We start from the raw sequence: 17,175 nt of genomic DNA, 5'->3' as shown, positions 1-17,175 counted from the left end.
AAAAACACAGACACACTCCTGCGTCGTGCCAGTCGGCCATTTGTATTTAAATATGGGTGAAATGAGCAAAGCATCTGCGGGTTGTCTGTAAATTGCAGATTAGTAAGCATAGAAAAGCCGCCACGGGGGAAGCTGTGTTGTAGCTCTTATGTCAGCTCATCAAGTCAATGTATGTGAAGGGGGGGGGGGGGGGGTGACATGGAAAGGGGGCACCATATCTCATGCTAACTGTCTAGTCAAGATTGCTTCTTCTCTGATATCATGTAAGCATCTGTACTTGTTGACACCCACACACACACATACACAGTGAGGCTAATGCAAATGCAACCTGTTCCTATAAAGACTGATGAATATGCAGATTTTTTTTTTCATTTTGAGTATGTGGGCAGGGATACACTAAAAAATACTTTTTATTATAGAGTGACAGGTAAAGACAAAATGAGTACGTTTGTTATGATGACCTTACTGTGCCTTTGCACCAAAACAGGGACAGTGTCGCTGGTTTACAGAATGATTCCCAAAAGCAAATTCTTCTGCTGCTTCTAAACCATTGCACCCACTGGAGGTAAGCCTGGACATCACAGCCGGTTTCTAATTTCAGTGTGGTTCAATCAACACTGCATTTTTTTTTCTTTTTCCTTTTTTTCAACAAAGCTTATTGGCTCTTGTGGCAGAACAGGATTTCACACTGAATTCACAGTTGTCTTCAGGGTGTAGCACTGCATTCCTCTGAGCGTTTGTTTTGGCAGGTATCTGGTTTGGCCCATCACTGTGGCATAGGCAGTATGAACAGCATCAGCCAATATGGCATCAATCCTGTGCATTCAGGCAGGCTGTCCCAGTGGTTTCTGGCCAGTGGCGGGCTTCAGCCCTGAAAATTCAGCTTGACATTTTCCATCTCATAGCTTTTGACTGTGAACCATCAGGACCTCAAAGTAAAGTAGGTGTAGGGCTCATATTAAATGTCATGTGTACCAGCTGGCCAGTTATTTGCTGCAGTGCACGATGAAAGGATGCAGTGTCGAGATGATTCATTTGTCACTTTTTTTCCCCTGCAGATTCAATTAAGAGAACATATAATACGTTTTCATCAAGCATTATGGGTATACTACATTGTGGCTTACACAAAAGATAGGAGCATTGTGCCACTTTTTTGGCTGTGTTGAGTAATGCAATTTCGTTTTTTTAAGAGATTTAGACACATAATTTCATTTTCACTCTGCTGTGAAGAGCAACTACTATTCTCAGGTTCTGAATGGAGGCTTTAAACAGTGCTGACTTTTTTTTTATTTTTGAATTAAGCTTGGGGGGAAAAAAGTAGCTTAATTGAGGAAGGTCCTAATTACAAATGAGTAACAAAAGCACATTATATGCCCTGTAGTTTTCCTCTGTTGATCCTGCTGCTTGAAATGACAATCCTGAGGGGACCTTTCTTTCAGGTGTTGTCAGCCCACTAGCTAAAAACACCCAGTGTGTGGACAAGAGAGAAACTCCAGCTATACAAATACAGCTGGAGGTGAGCTGAGGCCCCAAGGTTTATTTACACTTATTCACACGCGTTAATTATAGACCACCTGGCTGAAAATTAACCCTCTTATTCCATATGCTGGTGAATTTGTTGCCTGCTCATCTCAGTTTACTGTTGGAAAAAAATCTTTCATTGGATGTCAGCACGATCAATAATGCACCCCGGCAGGATGTTGTCTCATGAGATCGGCACTTATGTGACGAGACATGACAGCTTTTCTAGATGCTGGCTGACGTGTGTTTCATCCACATATTTATTAATAACTTAGTTTTTCAGTGTTTAAAAAAACGTTTTCAACCCCGTAAGTCAACTGTGGTGAGTGATTGTTTTTTGTTTGTTTGTTTCTTTCTTTTTCGTGAATTTACCATGAAGCTATTGTCCAGAAACAGAAAGAGCCAAAGAGGTGTTATGTTTACCCCAGAGCTGATGATGGCAGGCCACTCAGTCACTCCCTCCCACATGGAGAGGAGGAGGGAGGAGGACTACTGCCTGGCCTTTTCACTCCAAACATACTTTGCAGAGGGTGACCAGAGCCACAGTCGTGACTGTGGTGAATGTTGGTAGGGAGATTTGGGGGTAGGCTATCTGTAGAGGTGTAGCATGTATTCGTTCCCTGTTTTTTCACAGAATTGTATCCTAGTATTCGTAAGATCCTGTGAATCTTTAAAGTTAGATTTAAGGCACCCCAGCGTGTGTCCACAACAGACTGTTGCAACACAGTTACAGTCTCCAGGAAGGTGGCCTCCACACTTGCCACGCCAAGTCAAGCGCTTTCATAGTGCAAACTGATATCTCATCACTCTGAGCTTACAGTGTGCCTCTGTTAGCCAGATTGTAGAGGGGGTTAGTGTGTCCCATGGCTCCAATTGATTTTGTGCCTGTCCAAACACGGAGAGAGAGCCATACATTACAATGACCAATCATTCTAGCTTTAATGTGCACCCACTCCCTGTTGCACCATTAAGAGTAGAGGGCGGGCTTGTGGACTCCTTCTGTACGTATGCTGTAAAGTCAAGCTGCCGTTTATGAGTGGTTCTGTTTTGCTTTATCGATTTCACACAGAGAGATTCTCAGCACAGTGTGGTTAATGCACTTGTCAGATGTCATTGTTGTACATGTTCATGCATGTGTCTGTGTGTTGTCATGTTAGTGTGGTGATGACTCTAAGGAATGTAAAACAGAAGGAGGTAGTCGGAACCTCCCATCCTGCAGGTTTTACTTTTTGCTTGTGGTAAACTGTGGGTGACATCTTCACTAATCTTCACTTTATTTAAACTACTGACTGAAAATATGCGGCCCATTGTTTGTGCAGCCTGTTTATTTCTTTTCCATATCATGTAAACCTTTTATAGTGGCCTTCCCCCACAGAAACTGCCAAGACTATTGAGTGACACATCGGCTCACTGGTGCACATTTAAGTTTGGATATGTTTGCGTCCATGTCACACACTCTCAGGAGCACTAAAGAGTACACTGTCTGTGACAGCTTTTCTACTGAGGCTTGACAGTAACTTCAGTCAGCCTTTTCTTCTATATTGTAAAAATGTAAGACATACTGCATAGTCCTGATTTGACTTGACTATTTTCTGCTCTCCAACAACACATTTTATTTTTCTGTCTCTTCCCTCTCTTCAGTTTTAGCTGTAGTTCTTGCCTTTCTGCTTTAAACTATGACTAGGCCTCCTCAAGGCCACCGTCTGCTATTCATTCAGCATTTCTGTTCATTCCCCTTTGCACACGCTCTTTCTCAGGCTGCTGCTCAACTGTGTCAGACCCATGTTGTAAGACTAAAACACCCATAATGCTTCAGGCTCTTCTCCCTGTATAGAATGTAATATGATCCCCGGGACGAATGCGGCAAGCCTCCTGGGCGGCCAAATCGAGGTACAAATCAGCTGGCCGGCCTGGCAGATAGTGTGTCTCCAAGTGATTTTAAGCCAGCACTCAGACAGCAATTGGAAGAACTAAATCCATTTAGTATTTACCCTCAACCGGACTAAATTCAGGGTCTTGTCGAAGGGTAAATACTCCATGACAGTAATAATGTCAGACAATAGTTATGTCGCATTAAACAGCGATTGAGTGACTGTTTTCCTAGCCAGCTGTTACAAGAGCAGTGGCTTCTTTTTAACCCAACAGATGGTTCATACAATACAGAGCTATGAAGTTGAACAGCGGTAGGCTGCAATACAGCATAGGATGCTTTTAGAAAACCTATTTGTATGTGTTTGACCTCCCCTCTACACCGTAAAAACATTTTACTCATTTTCAACTCAAAAAAATTAAGGCAACATTTTCCAACTACTTTTTGTAAATTTAGTGAACTTCTTGGAATTTTAAGTTGGTAAATATCAGTATTATCTATTTTAGCGTATGCAAAAATTTATTGTGCAATACATCAGGGAATCACACGACAGAAATTTTTAGAATAAAAGTAAAGTAATATGTCTAAAATAGAAAAGTTTAGTATGCACAGCTAGTAGAAGAGAGTCAAGCCTGCCTTTAGGCAGTCAAGCTGTCAAGTGAACTGAACTTACTCACAGACCTGATCCTCAAGAATATGACCCTTGTATCAGCCCTGCTTGTCCTACAGGGATTGCGGGCATGAACTAGGCAGCTCACTGGTGCTTGACCCCCTCAACCCATCAGTGCCTGGGGTTCTTTAAAGACCCCAACCAGACTTAAGCTCTCATCTTTGAATGAAGACTGCTGGGATGGCTTTCGAATGTGATGCTTTAACTGCCTTTAATCTCATGGCTGCTAGCAAAGCCTGCACAGATGGTGCCTACTCCAATAGTGAAATTTGAAAGTGCTTTCTCTGCAATATGGAGGTCAGGCTGGCAGCAAAAGATAATTTACTTTACAGTCACTTTTAGCCCAGAAGGGTTGCATAATAGCAGCTACTTCAGGGGCTGTCACAGTTTCTCCTGATATATGGAGCTCCTCTTGGGAGTGTAGGCTGGGAATGGTGAGACAAGATATGTGTGTGTAGTTGATGCGGAGTTATATACTTTGCTGACTCAGAATTCCTTTAGTCTGTAGAGAAGTAATTCCTTTGTAGCCTGCCCTCCTATTACAGCGCCATGCTGTTTTTGCTTCTCTTTCTTGGCAGTCAGGTATCCCTGCTGGCAGGAGAAACCACCACACCCACTCAGGCGTGGCCTAGAAACAGAGATGGACTTGAGAAGTGGATGTGAGTGAGGGGAGAAAAGGAAGCAATGGCAAAGGAAGGGAACTCTTAGGGGCCTTGTTGTCTTGGCAAGAGGTGGCAGGAGGTGGCTGGCTGCGCCATCCCATTGCCTCACCACCTGTCCTCCAAAACAAATCAGCCAGTCTGCCAGAAATGAGAATGCAGGCATGGATCTCTTGAGCACCAACGCTTGATGTCGTAAAAAGCTTGTTGTTTCAGCATTAAAAGTGGCAATTATACTGGAGTATTTTAGCTTTATTCATCCTTTAATTTATTTAGAACACATATTTTGTTGCTGTTTCTGACCCCTCTGAGTTCTTTTGACTCAGCATGGAGGAACATAATTTCACATATGTGTGTGTAAGCAGGGTTTGCCCCACTCCGCAGATCATTGTGATAGTTGGCAGGGCAGTACTCATTTTCAAGTCAAGCAGGTAACCTTCCCAGCTGAGAGGAGTGAGTGTGGGGGTTAATTAGTGATGAGGAATGTTATCTACAGTTCAGGTTCTGTTTTATTTGGGTCAGCTTCAGGTCTGGTAAGCTGCGTTTACCATGTGAGGGTGCAAATATAGACTGGCCTTAACCCCACTGTATGTGTCTAGTAATTGCATTCTGGAAATGCCAACATCACTACTGCCAACGAGCCCTCCTTGGGAGGTGCGATCACGCCTGTTGAGGCATATTATCTCAGAGGCAAGCTGTGAATGAGTACAGAAAACAACAAAGTCAGTTGGAGTTTCTGGAACGCAACAGCCTTCTTCTGTTGATTTACATCCCGTGTTATTTATCATCCCATGATTTGGAGGCATATGTGTAGCTAGGGTTTCAGGGTGCAACCTGGTTCGGGCCTTCATGCAGGTATTGAACTAAGAGGATTCCTAGCCAGATTTAAGTCAGTATTGTATTTCATTAGCCAGACATTATATGTCTACTTAAAGTTCAGTATATGACCAACCAGCATTTTAAAGCACATTGGCAAATGCTGTAGAACTGTTCAGTGTAATTTTGGTAGCACAGTGCAGTATATTTTTGCTTGTCTGACATCTTATCATTATAGTATTGAGTTGCACTTCTTAGTAGTAAAGCTTTTGAAGCTAGACTTCTGGTTTTGTGACAAGCTAGCTAGAACTGTACACTGTGGATCTGTATCATATCCAGCTACCCGTCTGCATGTCAGTGCACACTCATAGAACAAGTCACCAACAAGAACGCTTTGTAAAGTGGCTGCCAGTGCACTGGCAGAGCTCTCCAGGGTTAGTGGGGACATATGTTCTCGATAGACCTGTGTCGTCAGTCCTTCCCAATACAAGCGCCAGTTGACAGCATGATGGAGGGTGGTGGAAGACTCACACAAAGGTGGTTCTGTCAACATGAAGGGCCAGGTTTATGTACAGACGGGATTTCAAACTGAGTCCCTCCTCAGCTGCTTGACCTTTCTGTTTGCCATCTGAAGGAAATGTTGAAATTGTAACCTTGAAGTCCTGCAGAGAAAGGCCATCATTATGTCAGAGACTAGACGTCAAAGGCCTTCTGGTTAACCAGCTTTAATTTAATTTGAACTATGAATGACACTTCAAAGCTGTAATCAGTAGACCCTGTTTACATTTAGGAATGTGGTATGAACGCTTTATGTGAAATGTATTCTTAATTTTGCTTGGCAGGTGTGTAACTCTCCATGATACACCTTGTCAATCATGAAGGAGGCTAATGAATTAAATATTTAGTACCACATTATCTCTTCTGCTAAGGGTTGCTTTCAATATTTGTACAAATATTAGCACTGATAATCACCTGACCTACTGGTGTTTCCTTGCTTTTCACTGCACTGGCCCATAGTTTTTAGAAGCTGAAATTATGTGATAAACCAGATTATTAGTTTTCTGTTTTATTGAGGGATTGAGGAAATGTTGAACATGTAGACCACCATTTTAGTGCTCTTTTAAGTGTCCTGCTTGTGTCACTGTCATTAGAACACATCATCACTGTAGTTCCTTTGATCAATCTTTTCAGCGTGATAAATAACAGAGGGGAATATGCAGATCAGTGTGGCTATGACACTATCTTGCCGTTGTGTGCCACAGGTTCCATTTGTGGGATGGAGTCTGCGCCCATAGCACCCTGTCTTCCAGATCCTTTCAGCCTCCTCCATTGTTCCGTCTCTGCTATGCTCCAAAGCTGATTACAGCGCCTTCTCTAATGAAAGCTAATCCTGTGTCACGGCATTGTGGAGGAGGAGGAGGCGGAGGAGGAGGAGGGTGGGGGGGGGCAGGCCTCAGCACAGTAAAGCTAGCAGGGAATGTCTTCTTCAGGGCCTGTCAGAGTGGCTTTCAGAGGAAATGCCAGGGGGAGTTAAAGTCTCCACAAACCTGGAAATCTGAGGAGTTTTTCACTGAACACCTTACATGGAGCTCTGCCCAAACTTGTAATGCCTTGTAGTAAGTCTTTGTGTTCAGTTAAGCCATTCATCACATTAACACATTAACATCATTTTATTTTCTTTAGGCTATCCAAAATAAATATTTCCTTCATTTTGCAATAATCGTTTTTTTTTACTTACTACAACTAAATAAAACAACCACATTGCTTAGGTTTCATCAAAGAAGTGTTGTGCTCTCTCATGGTGTCAATATTTATTTTGACTTCTAGACATTGAACTGACTTCACTGCCTAGCATCAAGATATGACTTGTAATTTTCTGTAGAGATTGGTGAATCTGCAGGGATGTCTCATCAGTGGACTGTGTCAAGTCAGGCAGAAAATGGTTTTTGATAGCGTGGCTTTTTTTTTCATCCATTTGGTTGCATTTTTATTTTATTGACTGATCTTTCACTCTTCCTGACTCATGCCCTTCCAACTGTCCAGCTCCAAATAACTGTAGTCATTTGCCAGCCGTGATCCAGGTCCCTGGCGAGCTCTCACTGTGTTATTGATCTGCTGCTACACTGATGGCTTACCACACACACACATGCACAATCACCACCACCACCAGAAAAACTGCGGGACTGAGGGACATCCCTTAGAAAATGCCCGTCCAACCCCCTCCACTGCGTCTGCCGCCTACACCCTTCCATCCATCCTTACATACATATATACATTCATCCATCCCTACATTCACCCACATCAACCGCCTACGCTTCAGCCCTAACCTCACTAATTAATCAGGGACTTGTGAGTGCTGTCTGAGCAGCGGTGCATTTTGATCACCTGCTTCTGCAAATGTTTTCCACATTTCTCATCTAAAATCTGTCGAGGCAACAGCAGGATTAACGTTTTCTTGTCACTCACTCTTACATTGCTGTTGCCCAGGTCTCTAAAACACTGCTATGGGCTATTTTCTGTCAGAGCTTGATGCTCTTTGATAACCCTGACAGCTATGGTAGGATAGATGCAGGTTTTCAGCGTATTGTTGACTTGTTTAGTACAGGACCTGTCTATCTCAATAATGAGGATACCTAGATAAACTGTCATTGATGGGTGTCGCTGTGTAACACATGTTATTGCAGTGAACAGCTGTCAGATACACCAGCACTCTCCTGTTGTTTGTGTTTATCACCTCCTGCTATATATCATTTCAAAGCATGTAAGAGTAGAATATGTATGATCAGGCTTGTGCTCAGATTTTCAGCGTTGGATCGGTGCAGAACTTAACATGCTGCAGGCAATTCATTTTTAAGCCAATATTTTGATGGATGGAAGATTAAGACTGAGACTCTACAGCACTGTTTCCCTGGCAACCCCTTTACTCACTTTTATCTAATATCTCTCCTGTTTGTTGATGCGATGTAAAAGCTTATATCTCTGCAGCAGATGATGATGGTCAACAGCTATTTACAGAACAATAGAAGTCCACTGAAAGCGTTAAATTGAAGTTATACTCATTAGAGCTACAGCTCATAATAACACTGACCACAGAAAATAAAATATGAATTGTGACGTACCTTAAGCAAAAACCAAAAATAATGTCTACATGTTGGCAGAATCAGATCTAAACATTTAAACACAAATTGTACTGTGTATTTTTTGTGCTCCATTTAGCCAAAACGGATGGTCTGATTCAACATTCAGCTTAGCTTCAGAATTATTCAGCTAATATTAGCTAATTGAAAGACTCCTTTAATGTAATTGTATTAATTTGATGGACAAAATTAGTAGCTTGAGGACTTTTTGGATCTTTTGTCCTTCCCCACTGGCCTGGCCTTAACAGCATGTGACTACAATGCCTTCCATTAGAATAAATGTAACCAGTTCACTATTAATTTAATGGAATGATTTGAGTAATTTGAAGACACTGTTTCAGTAATTTTAGGACATGAATTATTAATTACAGGGAACAAATTAAGTACTACAAGGGTGCAAATTATTAATTCCAAGGAGTGATTGATAATTTGTGTGTGCAAATGATTAAACATGTTATCCTTGATCCCTGCTGTGAACTGTAGCACTACTCATCTTCATGGCACGGCATCTGTCTTTGATACAGGCACCCTGAGTCTTTGTTGACAGTTGTGCTCAGACCTCCCCCCCCTTTGCATTTTTATTTCCTCTGATTCAACCAAGGACTCTTTTTCCTCCCTATTCTCTCTTTCTATCATTGGGAAGGTGAGTGTTTTGGCTCTGCTCTCCTTCCTGCCTCACTCACAAAGGTAACCACTCCATTCCCATAACGGCACACAGATATAATCAGCAGGCTCAAAGCACTGAGCTTCAAAGCAACGCTCTGCTAAGCGCTTCATTCTCAGCCAGTTTCTGTCCCTACTAATGCATGGTAAAGAGGTTCTTGCCAATTTCTAAGTGACCTTTTCACTGTTAGTCCTAACGCCTGTGTGCATTCTGCATTTTTGGTGTGTCAGTCAGACATTTGAGTTCTGTACATTGACTTTGCTCTTTAATACATAATATAATATAGTATTTAATTTTTTGTTGTTGTACAGCACTGAGGCATATTTTATACCAGAATACCAGGTGCATAGGATTCCCCCTGTGCCTCCCCACAGGCTTAGTGATACAATCAAGACTGTCTGTACTCTTGGTTTTACATAAATAGTGAGCAGCATTTTTAACACAGGTTTACTAGCATGTTGGATTATGTAGCAGTGATCTACTTAGTGCAGTCTCCTGCATCTCTTCCTTAATATAGTTAAATAGCAACTGCAGATGTATGTGTAAACAACAAAAGTCTTGTTAGCAGGGTTAGGACCAGCATTTTTTTGGCCACATCTGCCACTGTACAAAATTGCGTCTTGTAAACAGGAGATAACGGTGCACATTCTGACGACACAAGCCAAAAACCCAATTTTTTTCCCTGTCTCCATGTCAACACTGCTGAATATCTCAGCTGTGAATGGTTCAAATGTCAGTGACCTAAAACTGAAATTGGATGAAAGTGAAGAAAGAATGAAAAAAATGTAATTACCCGATTACATGTGGCAGCTTCATTTCTCACCCTGGTAACTGCCCAATAAGTTTGAGATTATTTTTAACATACTTACATACAAGTCCCTGCTCTGATATTTCAAAATATATATGAATAATTTTACTTTGGACTTTCTTTATGCGAAGGAGATGTATGTTGTTATAATTGAAATGCAGAAATGCATCATTTCAAATGATTGCTGACATAGATCATTGATTGAAACTGTTGATGCAAAAATTGATGCACCGATTCCTCATCTAACATATAGCGGCCTTGCTGCTGTGTGAGGTAGATTACAATTTATAACCTCCTGAATATAATGTGTTATATGCTTCAGGTGCTGCAGGTCTTTGTTGTCAGGAAGGATAGTCATATGATCTCAATCTTTTGCATAATTCATGTCAGGTAATCAGCTTCCGAACGGACCAAATGGTGTAATAATGAAGCGATGAAACTGCTGCCAGATGACATTTGAGGTAGAGGTGCTTTCTGCTGTACAGTACGTCCTTTGTTTCCTGCCGCTGACAGAAGCTCATGCATTCTGTTCATCCTGGATTCTTAACCCACTCTAATTCAGCATCATTATGTAATTTAATTAACAAACCTTGACTATCAGCAGAGAGTGAGTTGCACACTCTTGGTGCCCCATTCAACACTTGGCAGTCATCCTCTGTGCATATCACATGCAGTGGAAGCTCCATCACTAAGAGGCTTCCAAAAAGACTGAGTGTGATTGATTTTTTTTTTCTTTTTTTTCTCTACACTGTATAGCAGACTAATCTCATGCGTAAAATTGTGCAACTACAGTATCCTTTTTTCACATTGGTTCTTTTCCCCCCTCCCTGTGTGTTGACTATTGCAAGCAAATCCTGCTGCATACTGCTCTGTTTTGGCCATGCTGTCTTACCTGGTGCATGTATTTAGGTACCATTTGATCAGATAGTGAGTTTCCACTTGATTCATTACACAGAGATCTTGCTTGTCCTGCCAGCTACTTACCTTGCCTCAGGATACAGAGCACAACACGAATGTTCAAAAAGGCAAATGGATCAGGCAAACAGTGAAGGAAGGAAAGTTATAGATCAATATCATACTTTAGATCAGACACTACACTGCCTTTGCATAATACTGCCTGTCCACGCAGTCAAATTACCTTTGGTATTCTATACTTTGTATGAGCTGACCTTTGTTGCACTTGCACATAGTTCCTGAGTCTTTGTTCTGCCTCAGCACCCTGTTGGTCATGCTGAGATTTCCACTGGTCATGCTGAGTCCTGAGGGAAGAAAATTGCTGGTGTGGTGGCTTGTCTAGTGGAAGGGGGTGGAGGGTTTTGACATGGGCAGTGACAACCAGAGTCTCGCCCACACTCAGGGAGGGCCCCTGCTGCATCATGCAATGTCAGCATTTTTTGGAGAGTCAATTTGGCATCTGATCGGATTGGAATTGCAATGATTTATTGTTGTTTTTTCTTGCTGTCAGACTGCTGCATATGTATGGCTTTAAAGGAATTAATTTGTTTTATATAAATGCTTGGTCTGTGGCCAACTTTCTCGCTCAGCTCAGACAGACTTAATATTTTTCTCAAACAGAAGGGTCTGTAAGCTCATGGCTTGCCCTTCATAAGGTGTCTGGGGTAGCCCCAGTCAGTATTTGTCAGAGGTATTGCTGTGCATTTGATGTCAGCAGTGGCACTACCTTGTCTTGATTGACTGACCATGTTGTGAGAGTAGTGTAGTATTTGCAGACTTATTTTTACCACTGAAATCTGTAAAAACAATCTGCCCCAAATCTCAGCCAATGTGAGTTTGTTTATAGTGTTAGATTTTGCACACACAGCTTTAGGAACGTTGGCAGGGCTGAGAAGGAAGAGGATGTACAGGAATTGTTGACATCTGAACTGGCAGATCAGTGTAGACTCATGGTTGCACTGTATGTTCCTCACTAAATGAAGCCAGGGTTTAGTGAGCTCTACAACAGTCTGTCTCACTTTCTCCAATTAAGCTGATCTGTCCAGCACCATATGACTGCACACCTCCCGCTGTCTCATTCCTCAGAGAGATTGCATTAGCTCTGAACTACACCAGCCTCTACATTTGAAGCTACTCATTTCTCCCACAGCTTCTCAGCAGTTACAGATGCACTGTGCCCTGTGGTGCAGAGTTCTCAAAATTTGCACCTGATTGTCTGCTCTGCTCTAATTACTCTTTCATGATTGCTGCATAAACAGAGAAATCTGTGGGGGTTGATGATCAGAAGCTTGATGAGTTCAAAATAATTAAATGCTGCTGTAAACCTGGCCAAATGCAGAATAGTGTGCTTTCATTTAAGGAACTTTAAAGTTTATTTAGTACACCCCGCAGACATCCAGAGGTTTAGTGGTCTATTAGACCTTAAACCTTATGGTTGATGGATAGCTTTAATTTGTAGCTTGGAAATTACAAAACTAATCTGAAACAAATTATCAGGCAAATTTAAATCGTACTTTTTTCTAATCCTCTCTCTCCCCTCATCATTCTCTCTCATGCTAGATTTGATCGTGCAATGCAATTTCCCAGTTATGTAACAGAAAGAAACAGAGAAATGGTAAAATTAATGAAGGCAAAAGTGAATCACTAATGGAGACCACTTCTGAGTCGGGTCAGTTTATGCTCTAATAGCTGTAAACCTCTGTATGAAGAGATGGACGGGTAGATCAAACAATTGTTGGCAACAATCAACAGCCGCTGTCTGGGAAAATACTGATACAGCTGACAATAGCAAGGTGTTGGATTCAGCTGCATTTATATAGCAAACAGACACCACTATTTAGTTATTTTGTCTAGATATATAAAAACAACAAATATCAGATGCTTTTTATTTCTCGAATTGTTGATCATTTTCCTTCACTGCCAGTGTTTAATTTTTGTCTGGGGAGTAACACCTTTTTCTTTAGAGTGTCGAACCTACCATTACATTGTACCATGTAATGTTTTGGCAGAGGTTGGTGTTACTCTTGTTAATAAGAGGGCTGTTAGAAATTCCACAAGGGGAAAGTTCACAGTGTTTCCATTGTCTTGACTGTAGGAAATGGAAGGGTGATGTGTTGAGAGTTAGCCAGTGTGCCAACAACCACAGCTTTCCTGTGGGTTATTTCTTTTAAAGAATAATGTTATTCTTTAGTGTTTAGTGTTTGAATGTGAGATTGTGTCATGATATATCACTTCAGTGAGAGCAGCAGATGTGGCTCACCAACTGCTCCACTCTTCTTACTGGTTCCCATTGTAACACATCAACTGTGGATGTTTATATTTCATGGAGGAGTGGTCATATTTCAAAACTGACTGTTTATTGTTTATGGAAACCAAATAACAGATATGGGGTTTTCCCAGTGATGATTCTTCCTCATGAAATTCCATGTATTCGGCCTCAGGTATGTGTGTGGGGTGGGTCTACTACCGGCTATGTTTCCAAACAGGCAGAAAAAAAACTTTGCACACAACCTTGAAAATAACTGTTGCATTGTGATTATTGTGACAGTCAACCTAAAATCAATACACCTAATATTCTATGATTCCTACTTTAAAAGTTTCCCTCTGCCACAGCGTCAGATTACAGAATCAAGTGACTCTTCATGCATGTTGAACCACTATAGCAGAGCAGTGTCAAACTGCCTATTCAGCACACTGCCCCATCTGCCCTGCATCCATCCGTTTCAACTAAACACTATAACGTCTTACCAGTCAATTGAAAAAAATCACACTGTTCTGTGAGAGTAAAAAGAATGTCAGACAACCAAACAACATTAAAAAAATATGTGAATATCCTCAGGCTTGGTGTGGTGTGGTTGTTTGCCACTGTTGAGTCCAAAGCCCCAAGTCCCTGGCCTTAGGCTAGAGTTGCGCAGCAGGTGCTCAGGGGAGGCCAACCTGGGGCCTTGGGTAATTCTATCTCAGATGGGGATCTCTAAATGCCCCAGATACCTGAGTGGAGACGTTAGTCGTACATTGTTTAAGAAGATTTACTAAAGCATGTGTTTTGACTTGTGTTAACAGCTTCTCACTTATTTACAAAGAAAAATGTAAGATTTTTTTAGATATTTGATAAAAAAATAACTTCTATCATGTGATACAAAATCTTACAAACTGTAGAGGAATAGCAGTAGAGGAAATAATTTTCACCTAAGTAGAATTTTTATCTTGCTTGCTGAAATGTGTTGACTTACATATATAAGCAGGATTTCACTTCATTTATTGGCTTTAGGTAGTGTAAGTGTTAAGTGCATTGATTATGACATAAGAAATGTACCCTGGCGGCTTAGATTGTTACAGACTGAGTAGTGCTCTAAAAATATCTAGAATGCCATAATCCAGTAAATCTGTAATTTCAACGTCCACCTGTTAGAAAGCTTTAACTACTGGATCTGAGATCCCAAATATCGGCTGTCACTAAGCACACTGTGACACAGAAAAAGTGCTGGTCTGATTACCACTGATGTCACCTTAGGGGAAGGATTGATGTTGGTGGCATGTGCACACACACACCATCTCAACAGTAGTCTATTTGTTACTGGCTTAGGGCATTAGTCATATGTGTATGCTATGTGCAAAGTCTGCAAGTGGACCTTAATTAAGAGCATGTCTTATTTTGGCAAAGCTGGATAAATTAATATATTATCAAGATATTAGAAGAGATATGAACATTTAATTTTTATTTAGACAAAAACTCTACTACTTTGTCAGCTGGATGTCCATGTTAAAGACTTCCATTGAGCAGTTTATATTCATTTGTCACTATACATTTTCATTAAAAGCCTGTCTAGACAGTCATTTGTTTTTTTGTTTTTTTTTGCATAAAAAACAGTCAACTATTTGTTTGATTAGATTGGAGAGAATGCTTTTCAAATTATGCATGCAGACAGGATTTGTGAATGCACCAGTTGCATCCAAAATGACTGTAGTACATTGAATTGCTGTGAAAAGCTGTCCCTTATAAGCCTTTAATTATGGAAATTGACAGTAAGAGAGATTTGTTGTGGATTTATTTGGTCTAATTTTCATGATGCCTTCAAGACTCTCAGGAGTAAACATACATTTGCACTTTTAAATAACTGTGACTGACAAATAAGTAAATGCGTGGCAGATTGAAGATGATGTCTTTATTTTATTGCATAAAACAGAGCATGTTTAATTATAGAAAAGGTTACTTGTTAAGCCCTGCATAAACCCATGTTATATAGACTTTGTCCTCATATGAAAGGTTTTTAATGTTAATAAAACAACAGATGTCTCAGTTCTTCACTTCATTTTCAAAGTGTAATATCTTTTGCTGTGAATATTGCCAAGCAAACTAGAGAATGTGTGGGTCTGTATAAATATTGAAAACGGAATGACTCACAGATCATAGCAGCAATCTGGTAAAGTGTCTCAGAGGGAGGGCTGGAGGCAAAGGAGTGAACACCAACTCCCTCTCCTGTAGGGAGTCACTCCCCTGGAAGGTACAAAGTACCTGCTAATCAAACAGCTTAAATGCTGTTTGTGCAGCGATGCGGTGTTAACTGTGAATCCTCATAAGTCTTTTGTCAATGAAAAATATATTGAAGAACTGTAAATATGTTTTAGTAAGTAATCGGTCATAATGATGGTTTTGTTTTGTTTTTGCAGCTGTCCCCTTTCCCCCCAGTCACCGGCTGACAGCTAAGGAGGTGTTTGACAGTGAGGGGAAGCCCAAAGTAGATGTGCTGAAAGCTCACCTAACCAAGGAGGGCCGTGTGGAGGAGGCGGTGGCTCTCAGGCTCATAGGAGAGGGTGCCGCAATCCTGCGTTCAGAGAAGAACCTGCTGGACATTGAGGCCCCTGTGACAGGTAAACAATCAGGCTTGGTACTATGTCTGTCTACCCCAGGGACATGACAAAGAACCAAGTACTTTATTTTGCAAAACAAAGTCAAAGGTACCTTTACAAGAATATAGAATTTCCTGTGTTTTACCAAAGATTCCACATCTATATGTATTATGAGGTTTAAACAGCTTGTGCTTGTGCTTAGGCAAAAAAACACACTGGAGAGAGGACTTTATGTTTGCAGCAGTATGAAAACAAATTTTTCCTCATTAACTGAGTCAAAATTTAGTTTTCATACTGGTGTAAACATAAAGTCCTCTCTCCAGTGTGGGTTTTTTTATGAGTTCCTGGGCTATGTAGCTAGCCATGACAGTGTATTTTAAGAAACTCACAGGTTAAGTTCATCTAATTTGGCAAATTGGCTAACAAACTTGGTGGTAATCGCTGACTAGGCTGCTTTGTGCAAAATAAAAACACTCCTCCATTGCAGAGACACTCAACAGAAGAAAATATAGCATATATATAGTATATATATATATATATAGTCTTTTTTTTTTTCATTAGCAATATTCACAAGTTATTATTATTTTTAAAGCACTGAAATTGCTCATTCGTGCCTCTGTAAAAAACATACTGTTGTGGGATGGCAGCTGATGCATATGCACAGATCCACTGCATCTATTGTCGTCTTTCTTCCTGGTCAAGTACCTTGTTCCTCCATTAGACTTTCTGATGAGGCTTCTTTGATGTTGTTGTAATCAGAGGCAGAGACCTACTCAAAGGATCTATGGCAACCCATCATTTTCTAATACAAAGATCATTCCCACAACATGGTCCAGAGAGGGCTCATGTTCATATTTGTCAGGCGTTACTTAAATTCATGAATGCACGACCCTTTTTGAACAGTTTCCAATATTTATTGAGGTCATTATGATAAGAGAGTATCTTGTCTAGCTTTAGAGAGGAAAGCTGAACAGGTTGCACAATCATAAGCTTGTTTACTGCCTTTGTCTGTGCCGTTGCAGGTGCCTTAGATGACCATTACAGGATACAACTAGATTATTTATTACTTAGCTATGTGTACATTTTAATTTTATTAAGTGGGTTATGTAATGGAGTGCAAGAAAAAGACTGCAGCAGTGTATCTAAATTAATTCAGTACTAAATCAGGGTCACATTCCACCAAATTGTATTGATCATCTAGGTTTAAACCCTTTTAAAGTCCCGC

At 40.8% G+C, this 17,175-nt stretch overlaps 1 protein-coding gene across 2 annotated transcripts in view; it reads left to right on the top strand.

Annotated features, from left to right (window-relative positions):
- The window catches only part of LOC114450629 (serine/threonine-protein phosphatase 2B catalytic subunit alpha isoform), a 54,891-nt gene that overhangs the window by 7,093 nt on the left and 30,623 nt on the right, over positions 1-17,175 (top strand). For both annotated transcript variants that reach the window (XM_028428840.1, XM_028428839.1), the window contains exon 2: positions 15,771-15,971. In XM_028428840.1, coding sequence (XP_028284641.1) covers positions 15,771-15,971 — 201 coding nt within the window. The remainder of the gene's footprint in view (positions 1-15,770; positions 15,972-17,175) is intronic.

This window comes from Parambassis ranga, chromosome 18 (assembly GCF_900634625.1).
Source record: "Parambassis ranga chromosome 18, fParRan2.1, whole genome shotgun sequence".
NCBI lineage: Eukaryota > Metazoa > Chordata > Actinopteri > Ambassidae > Parambassis > Parambassis ranga.
This window is presented reverse-complemented; position numbering and strand designations above follow the sequence as displayed.